Below are 22,242 nucleotides of genomic sequence, written 5' to 3'. Positions count from 1 at the left end.
AATATGTTATAATTTAAAAAAAATAATAATATGATCAAACAGGGGCGTCCGCAGGGGGTGGGCTAGAGGTGCTATAGCCCCCACAAATTAATAAATTTTTGATTTTTTTTTCAAAAAAAATATTTGAAGATTTTCGTAAATAATTATGGATTTTTCAAGTTTTTTTACAAAAAATTGAATTTTGAAACTTTTTGTGAATAGCTATAGATTTTTGAATTTTGAATGTTTGATTATTTTTCAAAAAATTGCAAAAAACAAGCCTTCTCTCCCAAATTGTACCCATCAGACGTCCCTCAAAGCTCAGTTCTTTATTATCTACGTCAACAAAGTTTAAGTAATTGCCTTTGTGTGTCAGTTTATCTATTTATATGAACAATATATTAACAGTTCAAGGTCACAGAAAAAGTTAAAAGGCATAATGGACCATAACTTCGGAACATATGGAGTTCTATAAGTTAAAAACAGTGGCGTGCGTACGATTCTATTTCGGGTTGATGTTTGTTTTGGAAATTTTTATTGAAAAAAATTTCAAAAATTAAATTTTATCAGACAAAATTTTAAAAATCCACACCTTTTCACAACTCTGCTGCATAATTTGGCCGAATGACTAAAAAAAATAAAAAAACTTTAATTGGGGGAGTCCTCCAGCCCTTCTCCTACGGATGCCCCCTTAAAAAAATTTTTAAACATTCCATTTTCCTGCTGAATTGCTGTTGAAGCTAATAAAAATGTATTTTTTGAAATTTGCGAAGAAATGAAATATATTTTCTATCTACATTTTGATCACACTGTTCAAAGATTTGGTTAAACATATCAAATAAATATTCCAAATATTAAATCAAATAAATTACTTACAAATGGATAAATATAAAATACAAACCTGTATTGCGAAAAAAATAGGTTTAAACTGTGATATCTGTTACATAATATGGTTAAATGATATGGATAAAAGAAGCTATTTATAAACATCATATAAAATAAAAAATAATTTATCACTTAACCAAGATAGATTTAAATGCAATTACAGTTGAAAAATATAATCAAAAACTATAGGGTACGCGAAGAAAAATAATTCAAAATAAAAGGAGGCAAAAATATCATTCGAATCATCAGTTTAAGATTAGATAGCCATGAAGTTGTATCTTGCCATCCTAGGAACGTTTTTTGTTGGGACATTATCTGACAGTAAGTTTTAGAGGGGAGCAAATCAAAAAAACATTCAACTTTATCCTAAACTTTTATGATATGTGAATAAAATTATGTAATATATCTTCCTCTGATTAAAAATGTTATCAATTTGTTTCCGTAAGATTTGCACGATGGGTCCAGTCCATTTGGAAGACAAGCCTCCAACAGCTATGGTAGCCCTTCTCAACAAAATAACCTAGGTGGACACCAAGAACATTTTGGAAGTGGACAATCTAGACAAGGAGGAATACAATCATCCACCGGTCACAGTAGCTCTTCTCAAAAATCTCATGGATTCCAAGGTGGACACCAGCAACAATTTGGAAGTGGACAATTAAGCCAAGGAGGAGGTCAATCTTCCACTAGTCTTGGATCCCAAGGTGGAAACCAACAAGAGTTTGGAAGTAGACAATCTAGCCAAGGAGGAATTCAAGTGTCCAACAGCTACGGTAGCCCTTCTCAAGAATCCCATGGATCTCAGATTAGAAACCCACAACAGTTTGGAAGTGTACAATCAAGCCAAGAAGGAAGTCAATCCTTCACTACTCAAGGATCCCAAGGTGGAAACCCGCAACAAATTGGAAGTGGAAAATCAAGCCAAGAAGGAAGTCAAGCGTCCAACAGCTACGGTAGCCCTTCTCAACAATCCCATGGATCTCAGATTAGAAACTCACAACAGTTTGGAAGTGGACAATCAAGCCAAGGAGGAAGTCAATCTTTCACTAGTCATGGATCCCAAGATGAAAACCAACAACAGTTTGGAAGTGGACAATCAAGCCAAGGAGGAAGTCAATTTTCTACTAGTCATGGATCTCAAAGTGGAAACCAGCCGCAATTTGGAAGTGGACAATCAATCCAAGAAGGAAGTCAAGTGCCCAACAGCTACGGCAGCCCTCCTGAACAATCCCATGGATCTCAGATTATAAACCCACAACAGTTTGGAATTGGACAATCAAGCGAAGGAGAAACTCAATCACAAGGTAGTTCTTCTCAACAGTTTGATAGATCCCAAGGTGGAAACCAACAACAATTTGGAAGTGGACAATCTGCCAATGGAGAAAGACAACAAACCAATGGATACAGTAGCCCTTCCCAACAAACTGGGGGATCCCAGGGAAGCAGGATACAATTTGGAAGTGGACAATCTGCCAATGGAGAAAGACAACAAACCAATGGATACAGTAGCCCTTCTCAACAAACTGGGGGATCCCAGGGAAGCAGGATACAGTTTGGAAGTGGAACTGTAAACCAAGAAAATGAACAACCCTTGGCCAGCTATGGTAGTTCTTCATTTTAATTATACCTAATATTGAAGTTTAGAATTTGAACTTATATTGTTAATAAAATGTTTAATTTGTAACTTTGAAGATTATACATCTAAATAATGAATTCAATTTACAAAAACCCAAATTTTTTCCATCATTTATTTTATTTTAGGAGACTTCTTATTGGTATGTTTATGTATAAATATTTGATATTGCTTTAGACGGAATCAACAAAATGTTTATTGATGTCTTCAATTTCAAAAATATTCATGAGAGATTTTTCAAAATCCGATCACTTGTATAACTTTGTCAGAGCGGAAAAAAATATTAATTACATGATACGATCACTCTTTCTTTTCTCAGCTTTTTTGACCAACTAACGTTTATTTTTTATAGAGCAGAACAGTTATGAAATATAATTAAACCATTAAAATATTTCAAAATAATGATTGATTAATAAGGCTCTTCTAATTCCTTGAAACATTCAAAGATTTTTTTGATTGAAATTTCTCTTTCATTTCATAACTATGATACTAACTGAAAAATAGCCTATAGTTGGAAAAACAAAAAGGAGTTCCATGTATATTGTTTATATAGAGGAGGGTCATCAAACTTTTTATACTGAGGGCTTGATAACTGAAAGAATGATGAGCGTGGTCCACTAGATTATTTTGTTCAATACTTGCAATCCAGAACGAAAGCTCTGTAAGAAAAGACGAACAGCTAAGTTTACCATTCCATGTTAATCATCCGTGCAATGAATAAAAATTTACTAAAAAGTTATTCATGAAGCGACGTTAGCAAAAATATAGTCTTTGAAATGCAAAAGCAAAAAAAAGGTTAGTGATATTTGTGAAACAAACGTTTGGTTTTCAAGATATCATCAATATTTGGTTTGGAATTGCTGCATCCAATCAAAAGAATTGTTTTCAAATGTTCATCTGTCAATCGGATTTGATGTGCTGACTTCAGATAATTCATTTTTGAAAATGTTTGCTCACAGATATAAGTTGAGTGATGCCATTCCAGCGGCCAAGTTCTTCAGTTTCGAAAAGTCACATTAGGCAAGCAGCTGTAAATGCAACAAGTTTCCCTTCTCTGTGCCTCTCCTTTAAAAAATCATTTGCTTGCAAATCAATGAGCTCCAACTGTAGTTCTACTGGGGCATCATCAAGGCTACAATCAAAAGGGTTCTGGCTAAGAAAATGGCATTCTCAATTCTGTCAAAATCTAAAAATCTCTTTAAAAAATATTCCTTCAAGTCACAAATAGTCTTTTTCGAAAAATCGAGGTTGACAACTTTTGCGCAATTGTAGCGCAAAACTCTTTGAAACAGTGAAAATGAGAAAAGTTTTTCCTTGTCAGTTGTGCTTCAAACAATGACATCTTTCTCCGAAATCCCCTGATGATTCCATAAAGATCACAGACGAGGTTATTCCTCAAGTTTCAAGTTCAATTAATTCATGTGCGAACAAAAGTGGCAAGTTTGACAACCAGGTAGGATCTGACAGCAGTGGATCAGCTCTTTCTTTTTCAGTGAGAAAAAAATCTATTTCGATTCGGATGTTGTAAAAACGAAATGTGAGTTTCTCAAAATAGCGGACACCTCAATACTGTGTACTAGGGTAAGTGACAGAATAAGAATCAATTTCTGTAAGAAAAGCTTGGAACTTACGGTGATTGAGTGCATGTCAACATTAACAACTCGAATCTGATTCCAATGAAGGCTATAGTCTTGCAAAGTTTTTTGAAACTCCATGAAAATGTATTTTCCAGTTGTTGTTCTTTGCATGCTACAAAGAGATGACAACTCTTGTATTATCTGAAAGTAGAAATTGACGTCACAAACAAACGCAAGAAGTTATAAGTACTCGATCGATTAGTAAACTCATCAGTCGCCAGAGAAAACCACAAAAAGTACTCGTTGATTTTTTGCATTCTAGTAGAACTATGTTATCTCCCAGTTTTCCTCTTTTCATCACAACTAAACTTGCTGAAATGCTCTTACTTCTAAACAAAACGGCTTTCTCAGGACACAAGGCATTTCCTGCTTCTATCAAACAATCTTTGATAAAGTTACCATCAGTAAACAGTTTTCCTAGTTCTCCCATCTTATACACTATTTTGTAACTTGTAATAGTGACAGATTCATTTTCAGCAAACTTTCTCGTTAAGAAGTTTCTTTGAGTTTCTAAATCACATTTCACGGACTATATTTCTCAGAGCGTTACTTTCCAGAAAACTTTGAATATGTTGATACATTTTTTGTTTCATAGTGACACCAAAGGTTGTATTCTTTCAAAACTGCAACACTCTCGCTGCATATTACGCAACTAGCTTTCTGGTCCTTTGTTTCTACAAAGAAATACTTTACTCCCCACTCTTCATTGAAAACGTGACACTCGGGGTCCACTTTTCTTTTTTTAGTTGCCATATTGAAGAGTAAAAAAAAAGGGATTCAAAAAAGAAAGAACGGAAAAGATGCGTAATTGTGAGATACCCAAAATCAGATGGGGGTTGTGAATCTTGCACCTGCAGGTGCTATAGGTAAATTAAATATATATTTCTAAAAATGCATGGAACAGGACAAAAATATTCTATAGTTATTTACAAGATAATACGCATAAAATAAAGGTCAACAATAATAAATTTAAGACATAACGTAATCAAAATCCTCTAGTATTCTAAACATGATATTTAAAATTATATTCCGGGCCGTAGTTTGATGACCCCTGATATAGACTATTCTTACACTAAAGTAACATGCATTTTGTATACAACTTTTATATCTATTCTGTTGGTTCGCTAAACCATACTAATTTTCATTTTTGATAATCAATAACGTCAGTTCTGGATAACTATAATTTGAATCTATCTAAAATTAATCAACAATAATTAAATTGTTATTCTTTTTTCAGTAGATGTTCTTAATAAAAATTAGTTGATGGTCTTTTTTATAAAATTTTGTATCAAATATAGTTTTTGAGATTTTCAATTTTAATTTTTTGAGTAGTTATAGGCTTGAACCAACTTTGAAGAAAGAAAAACAAAACAATAATTAATTGCAAAATTTCAAATATATGTCTTCTTTATATGCAGTAATCCAATTTTGAGAAATTGCAATTTAAAGGTTTTTAGGGTTTTTCTTTTGGAAAGGAATATCCCCATGGGTTTTCAATTCGATAAATGAATGAAATAACAATTGTTCAGATTGATTTATATCATATACTCAAATTTAATAATCCTTCTAAAAATAATGAATATTTCGTCTTCCGTGGCGGAAAACTGCCCTTGGGAAAATTGACATGGAGAAAATTACCATATAGGATAATTGCCAGTTAGGAAAATTGCCAGGGAGATAATTGCCCGTTATTTTGATCAAAAATGTATTTTTTGTGATCTCACCCTGTATTTATGTTGATATTCGGTCCAATACTTTTTTTTCTGGTCGCGATCTCAGACCGTAACATCAAAATTTAATCGTTTTCAAATCGTGGAGCAATTTTTCGGACTATATTGAATGATCAATCTTTTACAGTCTCAATCGATTGATCGATTTTCTCCTATATCTTGATTTATGAGCTGTACAAATATGAATTATGCAACACATTTAACTTCATAGGACGTTATTGTGCCGATTTTTACAATTTTGTAAAACACATGACGTCTTCAACAATCTATTGAATCGATCTAGACCGAATTTTAAGTGAGACCAATCCTAATCGAATTTTTGTTTGAGATCAAATCCAGACTGAACTTCTTTAAGGAACCACATTAATTCGGTCGACTAAAAATTACTACGGGGTTAGACCGAAACACAACATTTCAAAATTGATTATTTACAATATTTACTTGTGAAGTGTTCTTCGAAGTCTAATGTTATTAGAAATTCAAAGGTTTCCTCTTCTTTGATATGTTACCAAAGCAACAAAGTTGATATTATTGTACGCAATCAATAATAACATTATAGGGTAAATACTCAATTGCCGTTTTACAATCATCATAAACCGGTCAACTAGTGTTGGATTTATTATATGACTAATCCTCTAATCCGTCTTCTGCCCCTCCCCATATATTTTTTATCATGAAGAAAAATAAAAAAACCCCTCTTCAGTCTTTTTTCTATCGGGTACGATTTTTTTTACCATTTAACGGAGCTAAGGACCAATTTGTCGGTCCTAGCTAGTTTTTTATTTATTTCACTCCTGGCTAGGATTATAGCAGTGTTTCCCAAAGTGGACAATGCCGCCTCTGGGTTGGTGCTTTGATCTAGAGGGGGGTTAATGCAAGAATGGGCAATTGGGGGCAGTTTAGTTTATCACATAGGCTTTTTGTTAATCCTAACCAAAAAGAAAAATCTAGTAAAAGCAAAAATTCCATAATTTGGGGGCGGACGCTCCTGAAGACTGAACAGATCTCAACCTTGCGTTATAAAAGGGGAAAAGACATGGAAAATAGAGGGTTTGTACATCAGCATGGTTGATGTTAGCCATTTTGTGGGATAAACAACAAAGTTTTAAAATAATCAAAATTAGGGTTGCATCAATTCATATTTAGGGCCGAGTACTACGTGACGTCATTGAAGAGTTTTTGTTTTATTGAATTATTTTGTACTATAATGGAATGAATTAAACATAGGTAACTAAGTTTAAAATAAGGTATGGTTCTTTTACATTACATTATTAAGAAAAAATTAATACTTTGGACAAGGTATGTGTACATAGTACATATCTCATATCTCTTATTTGACTTAATAAACCATCTATATATTTAGGAGAAATCCAAATGACTGACAGTGAAGGAGTGGTACAAAGGACGGACAATCCCTAGCACTGGACTGGAACAAATGAATATTCTACCGACACATCAATAAATAGAATACCCTTTTATTGATATTCAGGAAAATAGTGAACTATTGCTGTTTATTCTAATGTCAAAGTGGAACCAGCAAATAAATGGGATTAAACCTTTACTATCTCAAGGAGAAACTTAAAATTTTGCTACAGTCAACAACTGATCAACCTTAAGTCAATCAGAGAAGGAAGAATAAACACTTTTTTTATCATAATATTCATGTCCATTATCTCCTTAGAGCCCTAGAAATAAATAATCTAATTAAGAATAGTGATTTTGACCCCGAAAATACTCCTTGAAATTACCAATGTCTTTCCGAAAATTGTTCGAGAGGTTTTAAATTTCGCGAACATGGTTTTTTACTTTGCTTTCATGGGGAATCACACGTCTTTCTTATTCCCTAGAAAACAATCAGACAAAAAACCCATAAGCCCCACTCTCAATGAATAATAAATCTGCAGAAAAAGAGCATTTATTGTTCCCTAGAATGAAGTATAAACTTTCTCTTACTAGAAAAAAATCTTCTATCTGGTCCTTGGTTATGATGCATTAAATATATGAGAGGGGCCGCAAATTGCATGAACATATTATGTGCCTATGTACAATAATTACTTTGCACATTCAATATTCTCTTTAAAAAAATTACAACGGTAAATATATGTATGTATGAACCTCGCTATATAGACCATATTATGTATACTAAAATAATGGATACAATGAACTAAAATACAGTGGACTAAAATATTCATGACAAGGACAGTATTTCAAGCAAAATTTTTGATCTTGATTTATTATTTTGTCTCGAATTGTCGAGTTAAGATTGCAAAATGTAATACAAAATGCATAAGAATTAGACAGAGGAGGAGATTTTTTCCTTCGCACGGTTTTTGAAAGGTCTAATTTCTATATATGCAATCACGTGAAGTACATACATTATACAATATACTAATAACCAGTTTTGTTCCTTTATTTTTATTTTTTAGCGGAATATTAAATTTACCATAATTTCACAATGCAAAACTGCTATGTAATCAAAATAACCTTATAAATTTGCAAAATCTTTGGGAATTCATCTCATCTTTTGACCAAGCCTATTCAGAGGACCATATTTTTTCTTATAATCCGAAATGATTCTAGGAGAGGAGATGAAAAGACAGCTGATCCCTTTACTACTCCTAGTTTTGACAATCAATACAATTCCATGCATGGCTGCAGCCCCGAAAGATGCACGTGAGTTTCCATTTAACCCATTTTTTACCCATTTTCTCACTCACTCCATGATTCTTGTTTTTATTGTATGTAGGGTTGATTAGCTTATTGAACGTGGTAACGTTCCAAAATAGCGCATGTGCAGCCGCTTCCTCGACTGTTTCAAACCCTATCCAAGGAACTTGCTTCTCTGCTGGTGAATGCGGAGCAATGGGGGGAAGAGTGGATGGTACATGTGCATCCGGATTTGGTGCTTGTTGTGTGTTTACGTGAGTAGAGACAAAATCCTTAGATTTGAGTTTTATTCTGATTCACTTGCTAATCCATGAATATATGTAGACTAACAGCTTGTACGGGAAGTATCGCAAATAATTGTACCTACATCATGAACCCTGGATCACCTGGTAACTTCAATGGAATGGATAATATGTGTCGCTATACATTTGCACAAGGAAATGGAGGTAATCTTTTATATTTGTAGAGTTGTAGAAAGTATGACCTAAAACGCTTGCCAGATCTTTGTAGAAAGCAAAATATAAACTGTTAACCTATAAGTATGAAATAATATCTAGTGCATCATGGACAAAGAGGATTTATTGGGAGTTATAAATTTAAGTCCCTCTTAGACTCAGAGTCGAATTGAGGATCGAAAACAGAGTAATCCCTAATTACATTGCCCATCTTCTAGCTTCTCACTTGATCTATTGAGGGAGCATTCTTCAAATTATCAGAATTTTCACGTTAATTTTCGGTTTCATTTTTTTAGTTATCTAGCAGCTCATATTTTTTACAGCTATAACTATGTTCGATTACATTTTTTTCATTAGTTAATTTTATTTTTTTATTTTATTTAGGGATTTGTCGAATAAGGTAATAAGCCGTCTATGAGTTCTTCTTTATATATAGGTAGAATTCATATCAATTATATTTCAGATTAGACTTTCAAAATTTTGTTATCAATACGCCAATGCCAGATGGGACTTGTCCCGTTGAAAAGTTCACTGTGACCAGTACTTCCAGAAACAATATTCCAAATTTTTGTGGAACATTAACTAATCAACATAGTGAGAAAGAAATACATATCTTTAATACAAATTATATTTCGTTGTTTCTCTTCCTTCTTTTTTTTTTACATGTATGTATTAGTGTATATCACAACTCCAACAGGACCTGGGGACCTAGGAACTCTCACAATCAACTTTGATACAACTCTAATGAATGCCAACCGTCGATGGAATATCAAAGTCACGAGAATACATTGCTCTGATACTCTCTCTCTGTAAGTTATTCCTTCCTTAAATCATATTTAGTCTTGTACATTCAATTTCTCTTTATTTAGACCTCCTGATGGTTGTCTCCAATATTTTACTGGAAATTCAGGTACTGTCAAGAATTATAACTTTGGAAAATTATTGGCAGCTCAGAGTTACAACAGCTGCATAAGACAGGAGAGAGGTAAGACAAATTTTAAGACAGCATATATACTTCCATAGGCACGTCTAGTAATCTCCTATTGTTGGGGTTTGGTCTGAAAATACTAGAGCAGTCTGATACCGTTATAGTTTTAACGAATCCGTTCCAAATTCCGTATAGCAGTTCAAGTTAAATAAATCATTTTTTTATAAATCTAATTTTGAGTGGGGAAAATGACAGGAAATTTTGGTTTGGACCGAATGTTGGTACAGATCTGTTAGGAAAATATCCCTTAAGACCAAACCGAATGACAAATTCGGTCTCGGACCGAGTCTCAACACTAGTATATACCTTTAAATATATTCATGAAATCGGTCTTTTATTTCCTTTGTAGATTTTTGCTCTCTTCAACTTACTGAGAGTAGTACAGCAATACCAGATCCTTTTGAAATCTCTGGGGGAGGTCCAAATGTTTGTCCGGATGCAAAGCTTCTGATTAGTAATGGAGATCCTAACATTATATGTGGACAAAAATTCCTAAATCCAACCGGAAAAACTTCTGGTCAGATCATAGGTAAGTAAGAAATAATAACTTACCTTCACTCATTCATATAACATTACTTGCAGCAAACACTTCTCCATTTATTCTTCGGCTTGAAACAAAGACTCCTTTAAAAATTGCTCCTCCTGTGACTGGCTTCAACTTGAATTACAATCAAATTCCATGTTAGACATGTACAATGCTATTTTGTTCATATTGAACAATTATCCTTATATTTTTTATATTAAAGTTAATAAAGAATAATTAAATTATGATTCTACATATGATTTTTTTATAAAAAAAGGCCTTTATCTCATATCTTATTTATCATATATGTAAGTATCACAGACTAATATTTTAGATCATTGGTTAGGTGGGTCAGAATATTTTTATTTTCAAAAAGAAAACACGTGGACAAATCAATAACATAGTTTTAGAGTAGAAGGATTGGGTTTTGATATTTCGGCAAGATTGTACAATTTTCGGCTTCAACAGCTATATTACTTCTTTCATTTCACTGGCCTATGTATCGTTTCAAGTTCAACGGTTAGGGTCTCTATTCAGCAATCCGTTCTAACTATAGGTATGGGCTAATAGCTGAATGATCATTTCGCCCTTTATTATACTGAGAACAATAGACACATTATTCGTTCAAGTGTAGAGACTCAGTCCAACACCGAATTAAAATAATACAAAGATTTTAATTTCCTTCCTCCAATATTAGTTATAACAGGATCAAAAAACAATAATTGTAAATTCTGGCCTGATTGGTATAGAGTAGTGTCTACATTAAGTATTATTTTTCATACATTCCAATTTATAGAGATGTATAAAATATTTTTTTCTAGTTAGCAATCTGAAAAGGTGTTTTTTTCCAAAGCTGATATCATGATTCCGTAATTCTTTAATCCTTGGGCTGTCTTCATTTTCTGTACACACCTTTTGCCCTTTGGGTCAAAATGACCCGTCTATACTTTGCTATAAAATTATTGGACTTTTTTTAATATTTTAACTACTTCAATTCAGTTAGGCAGAAGAACCACTTTTTTAGTTCACAAAAAAATATCCTTGAATGACTGCTTTTAACCTGCCCAAATCAACTTTATAGCTAAAATAATAATAAAAAAATATGGGAAAGCAATTTTTTTCTATATTTGTTTTCAATTTTCCTCTAAATAATTATAAATACTTACAAAACAATGATAAAATAATAGAAATAGTAAAATAAATTCATCTATTGAGCACATGATGAACAGTATGATAAGGAACAGCCTTTGCATATGTATTTATTGCATTTAAAACATGTATTATTCGTCTTATTGTCCTTCTCTTTAGGGCAAAACTGGCATCTTTTTCTCTTGCTTGCTTTGAAAGTAGAAGTTGAGGCTTGATCATAAGGTAGATCCGGAAGTCCAGCACTCTGAAAATCTGAGCTGAGGCCTCTGTTCGGCCTTCTTTCAATGAGTGGAGCTACAAGTGCCTTTCCTAGCTGTTCCAGGAACAATCTTCTCTTGTGGCTCTTGTGAAACATCCAGGTTGGATTGATCTCTCTCCAAATTACAAAGGCATTGTAAGAGGAAACGTCAATGATATTGTGAAAGATGGTCAGGGGCCAGCGGACAGTCATCCTTCTGCAGCTGTATGCTCCAATTACCATGTTTAGATTGTCCACACCTCCTTTGTTTCGATTGTAGTCCATAATTATGATTGGTTTTCTATCGTCACGGTCACTAATGCTCCCGTCTCTGTGCAGTGCGCTTAGAAGAACTACATTTTTGTTTTTCTTAGGTAAATAAGAAACTAAAGTGGTGGTGGGTGTGAAGGCAAATTTTGATGAGAAGACTTCTCTTTCTTTTGATGCAAGCAGTGCGGGTGGGAGCTCAGGCTTGTTTTACGAACCGTACCAACCATGGTAATCTTCTTCTTCAGGAGCTGTTGTCCGAGTTGATAAGAGGTAAAAAAAAATTATTACAAGTCACATTGTGACCCCTCAGTCCCTCGGTCCGATCAAGTACGACACGCATCCCTTGGTTTTTCTCTGGGTGTCCATCGGCCAACTTTCCTGTATATACTTGGATTTTCCAAGCATAACTTGATTTGGCATCGCAAGCCACCCTCCTCCAGCCGTCCTCTCCTTCCAGTTCGGAATCAGAGTTGTCCTCAAGAATGAGATCGAAAGCTTCTTCAGAAATATCACGCACACTTATATTGAAAAAATGTAAATCCAGTTAATTCTAAAAGACCAACCACCTTTATACCCCCTTGAAATGCACAGACAAAGAACAAATATTGCATTGTTATTATGCATAAGAAATTGCGTGTTACAGAAACTAATCAAACAAAGAAACATTTTTTATTACGCAACTACTTTTGTAAGTTTCAATTCTGTTAAAATTTTATCAAGGGTCATTTTGACACAGAAGACAATCTTTGTTCTTTTTTTTGTACTGCTTACACAGAAATGTTTATGCAAATTTTTTTTTGAATTTTTTAAATATTCGGGAGAAGTTAGGAAAAGTCAAAAAAATCAGGCCGAAAAAACGTTATTTTATTGGTTTTTATGGTTAGTTAAACTATACAATGTGTCATTTTGACCCAAAGACAACAGAAGGGTTAAGACATAGGTCGGGGAACTATTTTTAGGGATAACCCAAAATAACTTGTAGTAAAATAAATTTACCTCATTTGGGGTAATTTCTTCAGATAATAAGACGAGAGCGAGACTTATATTATTAGTGAATTAAGACCTTTGAAACATCAGCTGCCTGTTATATGATTTTAGAGGGAAAAAAATATGTATCTACTATAAAAAAGTGAACGTTCAATTATTAAAATAGCATTAGTCTAAGGAAAACATTGTAACATTATATTTCAACATATAAAGGGTTTTTCATTCAGAGCGCTTCAACTTTTTTACAAATAAAACACAAACGGTTTAAGATTTTGCCAAATTAATTTGTTCAGTACAAATTATAATCATATACATTTATGTATAAAAATCGATTTCCCGTGTGCGAGATCCCCACGAGCACGTTTACAGAAGTTCACTCGCTGAATTCAATTTTTCACTACTTTTTCCATGAAATTGATTGATATTGCACCAATTTTGTGTTTGATACTCTCTAACATCGCTGACTTATTAGTGTCGACCAACAATTTCCCGTGGCCCCAAAGAATATAATCGTTAGGCGTTAAATCGCACGATCGAAGCGCCAATCAAGTGGTATATAGTGGGACCGTCTTGTTGAAAACACATGGTTACCAAGGCCATACCTTGCAAAAAGAGCAAAAAAAAAAAACAGTTATCATTGTGTGATTTACAGTAAGGTAGGGATTATCATCATCAAGGAAAAAATGCGGCCCAATTATCGCTCCAGTATTAATTCCAGGCCAAACAGTAATTTTTTCGGGATTCAATTATATCTCTCGAAGCACTTGTGAATTGCTGCCTGACTAATAATACATATTTTGCTAATTAACAAAACCATTGAGCCAAATGAGCTTCATCACTAAATATGATTTTGCAATGAAAATCAGCATCAGCATTGAAAGTTATTTTGGTAATAAATTTGGATAATTTGCAAGCCCTCATCAAGTGTATATTGCTCCATGATGAAATGAACACTAAAGAAATTCTAAATGGCAAAGGAAGAAAAGAAATATGGCGCCATTTTTTGCCTTACAGACCAAAAGAAATTGAAAAGTTCTTAACGAAAAATCCTTTACATATAATACGAGTGGGTCGGAGAAAACGTATTTTTGAAGTATTTCAAGGCTTTGAGGATCGACATAATTCCTGCCTATGTCCTTACTAGATACACAATGGGATTTGGATATATTTTTACATAGCGGCACGTCATATTTTATGCAATTCTATCTGTACCCATAGAGCAAGTTCATCCACCATCCTCTTTTTCTCGCACATTGTCCTGCAATTTCATATTATCATATAAATTTATGAAATCTCAGTTTTTATGAAGGACAAATGGTGCATGTTAATAATTGACTTAAATATAAACTTTAATTAAAGAAAGAAAGACAAAAATGAGAAAAAAATAGAATCCAAACAATATATTTTGTAGAAAAGGCAGATTCAAAATAATAAAAATATAAGACATAGTCCCCTATATTGTATATTGGAACCTTTCATTGCAAAAGAAACAGAAATAAGGTCCCAGAATCTGTTGGTAGTTGGAAAATTCTTCACAATTAGGGAATGGTATTTCAATAATTGTTGGGGATCATCGATCAAAGCACCTTAACAAGAGTTAATTTGAATTCAACCAATCAACGTTCAGAACACTTTTGTGTTAGTGACGTAACATAGAACAAGAATTAATAATTGCATTATTCTTAAATGTATTCATTTCAAAATATGCAAGCCCTCCCCTCTCTCTCATATCCAATTCTTATCTCTAATGAAAATCAAAATATGAACACCCAAATATGCACAACATATTATTGAATTGCCTAAATATGTATCTATATTAATTAATTATTTGATTCAAAACTATATATCATTTTCAATATAATAGAAAACATGAACAAAATTTTAGAAAAACTTTGACTCTCTTGAACTATAAAAGACCATTTAAAGTTATTCTAGTATCTTGATTGGAGAAATAGGAAGTGGAGATCCGTTTCAGAGCTAAATGCTGTATAGGGATATTCTATATCTTTAAAGGAAAATAAATTTGAGTTCTAGATGAATGTAATTAAAGATTATTTCCACATTTAAGTGGGCTAACGAGATTAATAGTGTCTCCGATACATTTTTGCCACTCACAAGCAATTTCCATACTTGCTTCATTGTAGTCCAATATTAGAAAAGTTGAGGCCGTCAGTTCCAAATCATATTTTAATTGAAAACTTTTCGTTGATCTAAGAATGAAGTTCGAGAATTTAATGAATATGTAAATCAATAGTAGATACGAACAAAAATAACTTACTTGAAGGGTCCTCTTCCATTGGACATTGTAGGACTACAGTTATCTGCTTTTCCACCCTCGCTTGAGTAGTCCATTCGTCCGGGTTGTTTAAAGATAAAGAACCCAAATCTGTAAATAGATTATGAGCATGGGATAAATGTTGCGAAACTAATAGTGCAAGTACATACCTGTGATCCCCATCTCCCTCAGGTAAAACAAGAGGGAACAAGAGCTCAAATATGACTTCTCCATTGTCCACACTATCTCCGGGAATATTTGCAACAAACCAATGCCAAAATTCTGAGAGGGTTCTACAATTATAAATATCATTTCAATGAGGCGAATGAGTTGGTTTTATTTTTTCCTGTCAATGCTGATTGGTTGTTCTATTTCGAACATGACTGATCATATGGAGTTGTTGGGTGGGAAAACAGATGGTCATTTCATCATCCGATTTCCATCCACCCCAAATTAACCCTGTATTGCATATAACATTAACTCATACATAGGGATAGGAATATTCTCGAAATCTCAGTCAGCGTAAGAACCACACCTGAGACATTGTCATAAAAAATATAGTTACTTTGAGAAAAAACATATTTGCTGACTGAGATCGATCACTATAATCAATTTAAGCAATATTCACATTCCTACTCATAACCAGGGATGATATTTTAGGAGCGTATGTGGAAAAAGCGGGAGTTATAATTATTGAACCTTTGTCAACATCAGCTGACTCTTTTATTATTTTTGAGGGAGTAAATAAACTACTGCTTTTTAGAAGAAAATATACTGTTATATTCAAATATGTATATATTTATATTTTATCACGGATTTAAAAAAAAAATACACCAAAGATAAGTGGAAATACTTATCTCAAAGATAGATGTTAGAACTACAATAATCTAATTAAAAATGTACCCAAAAAGACAAAAGAGCACACACGACAAATGTTTTTACTTTTCTTTGTCTCTAAATTATGGTTTTCCTATACAAATATCCCATGTCTACTTATAAGTAAGGATGAGATTTTCCTATCACTATAGTTTAATATATTCAAGGCATAAAATGTTAAAAGGTTTTTCTCTCTATAGCAGTACCACATGTTTAATTATATAATAGGCAGATGACATTGACAAGGGTTTTAACTCAGTAAACCCATAATTTTTGCTACAACTTTCCTGCTGTTTTCTCCAAAAATCATATTTCTACGCACAACTTATCCTTGCATAAACATGCATATATATGTACCCATTCTAATTTCAATGGGTTTGAAAAGATCATTAAAATAGCTAAACTAAGATTGAATTAAATTTCTCGTACTTTTTTTAGTCTTATAAATTGTATTAAAATAATGGTTCAAAAATATTCAAGAATACGGGTGATGTACTTGAATTTATACTTCTTTTTAGTTTTAGCCCTTCTTAATCTCTACTATATTTTTTACCCTACCTTTCTTCCTTCCAAAAAGAAACAGAGAAACGGAAATAAATCATTTAGTATTTAGCCAAATAAGTCGATCATACAAACGGCTATTTATCACTAAGTACTCCTCCCAAATTATCATTGTCATCTTATTTCTCCACAATTTTTAAAATGAATAACATAAATATATTTAATAATATATAAAATTATAGTAGGTGTTTCTCCTTGGATTAGCAAGTTTGTCTTAGTATTCTTTGTCTCTGCATAATAAAATAATTCCTAATAGAATATATATATCGGGTACATTCTAGTATATCAACATAGTAAAATCTTCATAGTATTTTATTCGATACTGTATTATAATATTGCTTAGTAATATTTTATTAAAAGCGTAGCTATATGTTAATGTTTGTATAGGATAGCCAAAATATACTCATGGAAACATCAAAATGGTCAATTATATATTCGACGAGGGATCAACAAGGGATTGTATTCCTGCTCTTTTGGAAACGGAGCATAATAACTTAATATAGTTTAAAACAAAATATCCAGAGGAAAAACAGTTTGAGTAAAAACTACCGGGCACCGTGTGAGTGGCCTTTATAAAAATCGGAAGATGATAACTAGACGTGGGCTTACATATCGGATCGAAATTTAAAAAAAAAAACGATATATCCGGAAATATATCCACTGTATCGAGAAAATTCTTATAAATTCCTATATTTGCTCCAATACAATCAAAAAAAAAAAAAAAAAAAAAAAGGAGGGAACTGAAAATATATATATTGTTGTTCAATTTTTGTAACGAGGGAATGTTTGATACACAGAGTTCAATGCATATAGGAATTTTTTATAGTGCTATGACATAATATGTAATTCTCAAAAGAGCACGACACAAAGTTTGCCTCTCCGGTCATTACATTAGGTAAAAATACGAGGGTAAAATTTATTCAATACCACGGCCAGTCAAATTGGTGATCCATAGCATTTACTCTTATTATTTTAAACGGTCATCTTACTAATATTAAGACAACGGGATAATATTTCAACTTTATATTTGTGGGACCCTTGTTTATTTGCATGCATACACTCTTGTTAGCTTTGAGTGCCTAAATACTAATACTTAAAATTAAGATCTTACCTATTACGTCTACTATTGATGTCTAAATTTGATAATACGAGTGTATATAGAGTATCAGGTTCATATGGCCAATGAAGAACAGGTTTGGATCTTGTCATGTCTGCAGTGACGTGCATTCCCGGAAAGGTTCGTATTGTTTTGTACGAAAGATCCAAAGGATATTTTGGAGGGTCATCTAGTATATCCGGTATGATTTCGTGCCCAAGGAATATATCCGTAATTAGTGAAGAAAGAGAGTCTTCACTTTTGCAAACATTTAGATTACTACTAACTTGTAACAGATTATTGCCCTCCTGTGATTTCAAATAGAAGAAATAAAATTTGCACAAGTAAATGATCATCAGTTAAAATATTAATGAAAAAAAGTAACTATATAGGCATACAACATACTAGTGGCCTAACTAAAAATCCAGAAATCTCTGTTATATAACAACCCTTGCGGATACTCCCATACGCCATTACAGCAGTGTTAGAGTGCCCCCTGGCTGTGAATATAGAGTGACCCATTACGGAAACAATTTAAAAAAAAAAAAAAACAAATCAAAAGTCTAAAGGCGACAAAAAATATTCTTTAGGGGCGCCTAATTGAAAGGAGATGTGAAATTTCTTTTTTAAAAGTAGTAAAAGGTCCGAAATTTCCCTTAACAAAGAGCTAATAAAAAAAGTAAATAGTCTCTGTAAATCCGTAGTGCAAGGGATCTCAAATTTAAAACTGGTCTCCCCCCTGAAAGTCGTGCAACGCCGCAGGTACATATTTAATTTTTTTTAAATGTAAATCAATCAACCTGAAAATTGGGATTCCTGGACTCTTGTAATAAAAAACTGTCCCTTAGTCCTTGATCTATTCCAAGGTTCTGAGAGCTTCCGCTTGAAAGAAATGTGTTCTCTCCAGATAAGAGATTGTTGTTGCTGGCGCTGTTACCAGAGCCTTGAGGTGAAATGTTGTTATTGTTATTATTGTTGGAGATGAAAGATGTGCTGGTTAAAGGATTACTGAGAGGAGAACCGTAGCTATCGCTATTCCCAACATTGATACCACTTGACGACAAAGGAATGGAGTTTGCATTAGCTAAGTAATTATTGTTAGCAATGTTATTTGTTGATACGGATATTGGATTCCCCAATGGGGCTCCATAGCTGTCTAGACTGTTGGATATTCCAAGACTGTTTTGGTATCCATTGTTGTTGTTGTTGATATTTTGGTTATTTTGGTATCCATTGTTGTTGTTGTTGTTGATATTTTGGTTGTTTTGGTAGCCATTGTTGTTGTTGTTGTTGTTGTTGATATTACTACCAGAGTTGTAGGTACTTTGAGCATTGTTTGAGTTATAAGATGGGATTGAGGGTGCTCTATACGAGCCACCCCCACCACTGCTTCCTTGATTTGAGTACCCATAAGATGGACGTGGAGCACCATAAGATGGTCCACCACTCCCATGATTTCCATATCCTGATTGCTGTTTTAACTGTTTAATAATATGAGCTTTAACTGCAGGAATTGTATGTGCAACTCGATCTAATACCGCTGCTTTTTGAGCAAGTATATTTGCTCCTGCTCGAAGGATCCCTGCTTTGGCGTGAAGTAATCCAGAGGCTATTCTTCCCTTGCTTCGGAGTACTCCTGCTTTAAATTCAACGGGACTAGGAAATTTCAAATCCGGGACTGGTATGCTAATTGTTTTGAAGTCCACCACTCCTTTGCTACTCCCGTAGCTTGGTTTTTGAGAATAAGAACTATAAGTGTTATAGGAGGAGGGCTCTGAAAAAGACCCATGAGAGGAACGAGTAAGGGGAGAGCCTCTTGTGTAATACTGTTTCCCTGCTGTTAAGCTGTCAAAATATTGGCCTGAAAATATAAAGAAGGATATCTCATGCCGCATACCACAAACAACATATTTTCTTACCTTCAGAGAAAACCCAATGCCGTCCCTCTGATACAATTAACAGAGTCCAAAACAGTGGTTTTATCATTTTGCAAAGTCCGAGCTAATGAGGATTGGAGAGGGAGAGACAAAGCTACAGATCGAAAATGACGAATAATAATAAAAAACAGATTAATGCTCTTGGTTTTTTTAAAACGTTTGCCTTTGATGACGTTCGAAAAAGTCAAATGAGAATCGATCTTTTCCTCATGGTGAATAATGGATTTAAATTCATTTATTCTCCAAAATATGAAAATAATTTAATGAAAGTCATCACTTTTAGTAATAAAATACTCTTTTGAAAGACACACAAACCCAAGAGATGATCTAATGATAACTAATGCTTTTAAAGACGAAAAAAATCAAATAAAATAGAGTATGTAAATATTAATATCTCTCTATGTAGAAGTAATGTACTTAGACTTTTCAAAACACATATGGAGGCGACTACTAGACTAGTACTACTACACTCAGTTAATTTGAGAAATCGCGTACTTGTGAGAAAATGGTTTTGTGTGAAGCGTAGGACTTTTTATCATTATGTCTTAGTGTATCCTGATGATGTACACTTGATGATGTGACTCAAGTAAAGGTATGCGATAAGGATCCAAGGGAATGAGAACTTTCTTAACACACTCTTTTGTGGATCCCATATAACAAAATACAGGCAGTATATGTCTACATAATAAAACCCTTCTTTTATCATACACAAATAGCACATTGTACATGAATATGACAACTACCGAGGCTGTGACCCAGAAATAACTATACTTATATGTACTAGTTCACTCACTCAAGATAGCAAACTAAGGATTATAATTAATTACAGTAATTACTGTCCTTGAAAATGAAATAAAAGAAAGAAACGTGTGAGTGCTCTTATTTCATAATGTGTAATAAATTTGCGGATTATCCCTCATATAACAAACTACAAAAATATATATGTACAAAGTAGAAATGGTCGTCTAAGACCGCTCCCATCATTCTAACTAAATCTCACCAACTTCGATCTAAATCAGTCTCGTTGTAAAGTCTAAATTTCCCTTGATCCAGATCTAAGGAATGTTTTTGGAAAATAAATTTGAGAAAAAACATACGTTTTTGTATTAAAAAAATACAGAAAACACAATTTTTTTTCACAGAAAAAAATGAATCTCTGACCGAGTCTGAATGTAGTAGTGTTACTTACTTATTCGGTCCAGTTTAGTCTTAGGAGCGGTCATATGGGTACTTAGGACTCTCAGTATTAGAGCTTATTAAAAAAAGAAAGAACAAAGTTTTTTAGTTAAGTCATCAAGGACTGAACTTTACAATTTTTTAGGACTGATAAGATGGACTACTGAACTGGACCATACTGGACGGGACTGCAGTCCTCTGTCTTAAATAAGAACCGACATAACACTATATACTCATGGGCGTCCGTACGAATATACTTTTTTGGGGGAGGGGGGGGAAGGGGCTTAGTTATTGGAATTTTTTTTTAAATTTGAAAAGTTAAATGTTTAAAAAAAAAAAAATTTCAAATCAACATCTATTTACATAAAATTCAAAAATTCACAGCGGCTCACAAAAAAAAAAAATTAAACTTGAAATATTAAATTTTTTAGAAGAAAATTTCCAAAATCCATTGCTGTTTTCAAAAAATAAAATTTTTTGAAAAAAAATAAATAAATATTCACAGATGTACACAAAAAATAAAATTTGTTGAAAAAAATTCAAACATTAAATTTTTTGCAGAATTTTTTGGAAAAAAAATTGAAAAATTAAATTAAATTTCAAACATTTAACTTTCTAGAGAAAAAAAAAATACTCCTTCAATGGGGGGGGCAGTGGCTGCAACCCCTTCAACCCACCCCCTACGTACGCCTATAACTGAACCAGGGAAAAAATCGATCTTGGAGCGATTCTTAACACTTTTATTTGTGTACATTGTAGATATTATTCAAAAAGATATTATGAGAAGGAATGTCTCGTGTGTTCTAGGTATTTAAGTGCCTACATAATTCATTGTGAGCCAACTGACGCTAAGATTTAAGGACCATAACAAACAAATTATGATCATTATTACGCATAGTACATATTTTAAGTCATCTGGGATACTTTAAATTTCTTTATTGTAATGAATATAATATATATGTTTAATATGCCTAGAGCTACCATACGTCTATCTATAGTAGATCCTTTTAGAAAAATCATCTTCTTTTTATTTTGATTAATCGTCAACCTACGTAATTAATATATATTTTCCTATAATTTAGACTGTTTCAAAAGTGCATTATTCAAATACAGGGAGAACACCATTTTCTGATTAATGATGCTTCAAATAGGAACTTTTTCTTTTATGAATATTTATATA

General features: G+C 33.1%; 3 protein-coding genes across 4 annotated transcripts; 2 read left to right on the top strand and 1 right to left on the bottom strand.

Moving 5' to 3' along the window:
- Positions 1-1,029: 1,029 nt before the first annotated feature.
- On the top strand, positions 1,030-2,598 carry LOC121114432 (uncharacterized). Its single transcript, XM_040708400.2, has 2 exons — positions 1,030-1,185; positions 1,311-2,598. Exons 1-2 carry the CDS (start codon positions 1,131-1,133, stop codon positions 2,483-2,485), a joined length of 1,230 nt encoding a protein of 409 aa, XP_040564334.1. The 5' UTR covers positions 1,030-1,130; the 3' UTR covers positions 2,486-2,598.
- Positions 2,599-8,377: 5,779 nt separating this feature from the next.
- Positions 8,378-10,745, top strand: LOC121114434 (uncharacterized). Its single transcript, XM_040708404.2, has 9 exons — positions 8,378-8,537; positions 8,611-8,785; positions 8,856-8,977; positions 9,371-9,386; positions 9,450-9,580; positions 9,663-9,795; positions 9,856-9,971; positions 10,324-10,503; positions 10,557-10,745. Exons 1-9 carry the CDS (start codon positions 8,435-8,437, stop codon positions 10,658-10,660), a joined length of 1,080 nt encoding a protein of 359 aa, XP_040564338.1. The 5' UTR covers positions 8,378-8,434; the 3' UTR covers positions 10,661-10,745.
- A 4,170-nt stretch (positions 10,746-14,915) lies between these two features.
- LOC121114435 (uncharacterized) lies at positions 14,916-21,053 on the bottom strand. 2 transcript variants are annotated; one of them, XM_040708407.2, is made up of 7 exons: positions 19,869-21,053; positions 19,488-19,810; positions 18,750-19,430; positions 17,965-18,257; positions 15,587-15,709; positions 15,420-15,527; positions 14,916-15,351 (listed from the first exon to the last, which is right to left on the bottom strand). In XM_040708407.2, exons 1-7 carry the CDS (start codon positions 19,933-19,935, stop codon positions 15,186-15,188), a joined length of 1,761 nt encoding a protein of 586 aa, XP_040564341.1. In that variant the 5' UTR covers positions 19,936-21,053; the 3' UTR covers positions 14,916-15,185. The 2 variants fall into 2 exon arrangements, with proteins under 2 accessions (XP_040564341.1, XP_040564339.1); XM_040708405.2 differs by having other exon boundaries at positions 18,750-19,810; positions 19,869-20,356.
- Positions 21,054-22,242: the final 1,189 nt, after the last annotated feature.

This window comes from Lepeophtheirus salmonis, chromosome 3 (assembly GCF_016086655.4).
Source record: "Lepeophtheirus salmonis chromosome 3, UVic_Lsal_1.4, whole genome shotgun sequence".
NCBI lineage: Eukaryota > Metazoa > Arthropoda > Copepoda > Siphonostomatoida > Caligidae > Lepeophtheirus > Lepeophtheirus salmonis.
The sequence above is the reverse complement of the archived record's forward strand: the minus strand, read 5'-3'. Positions and strand labels throughout refer to the sequence as shown.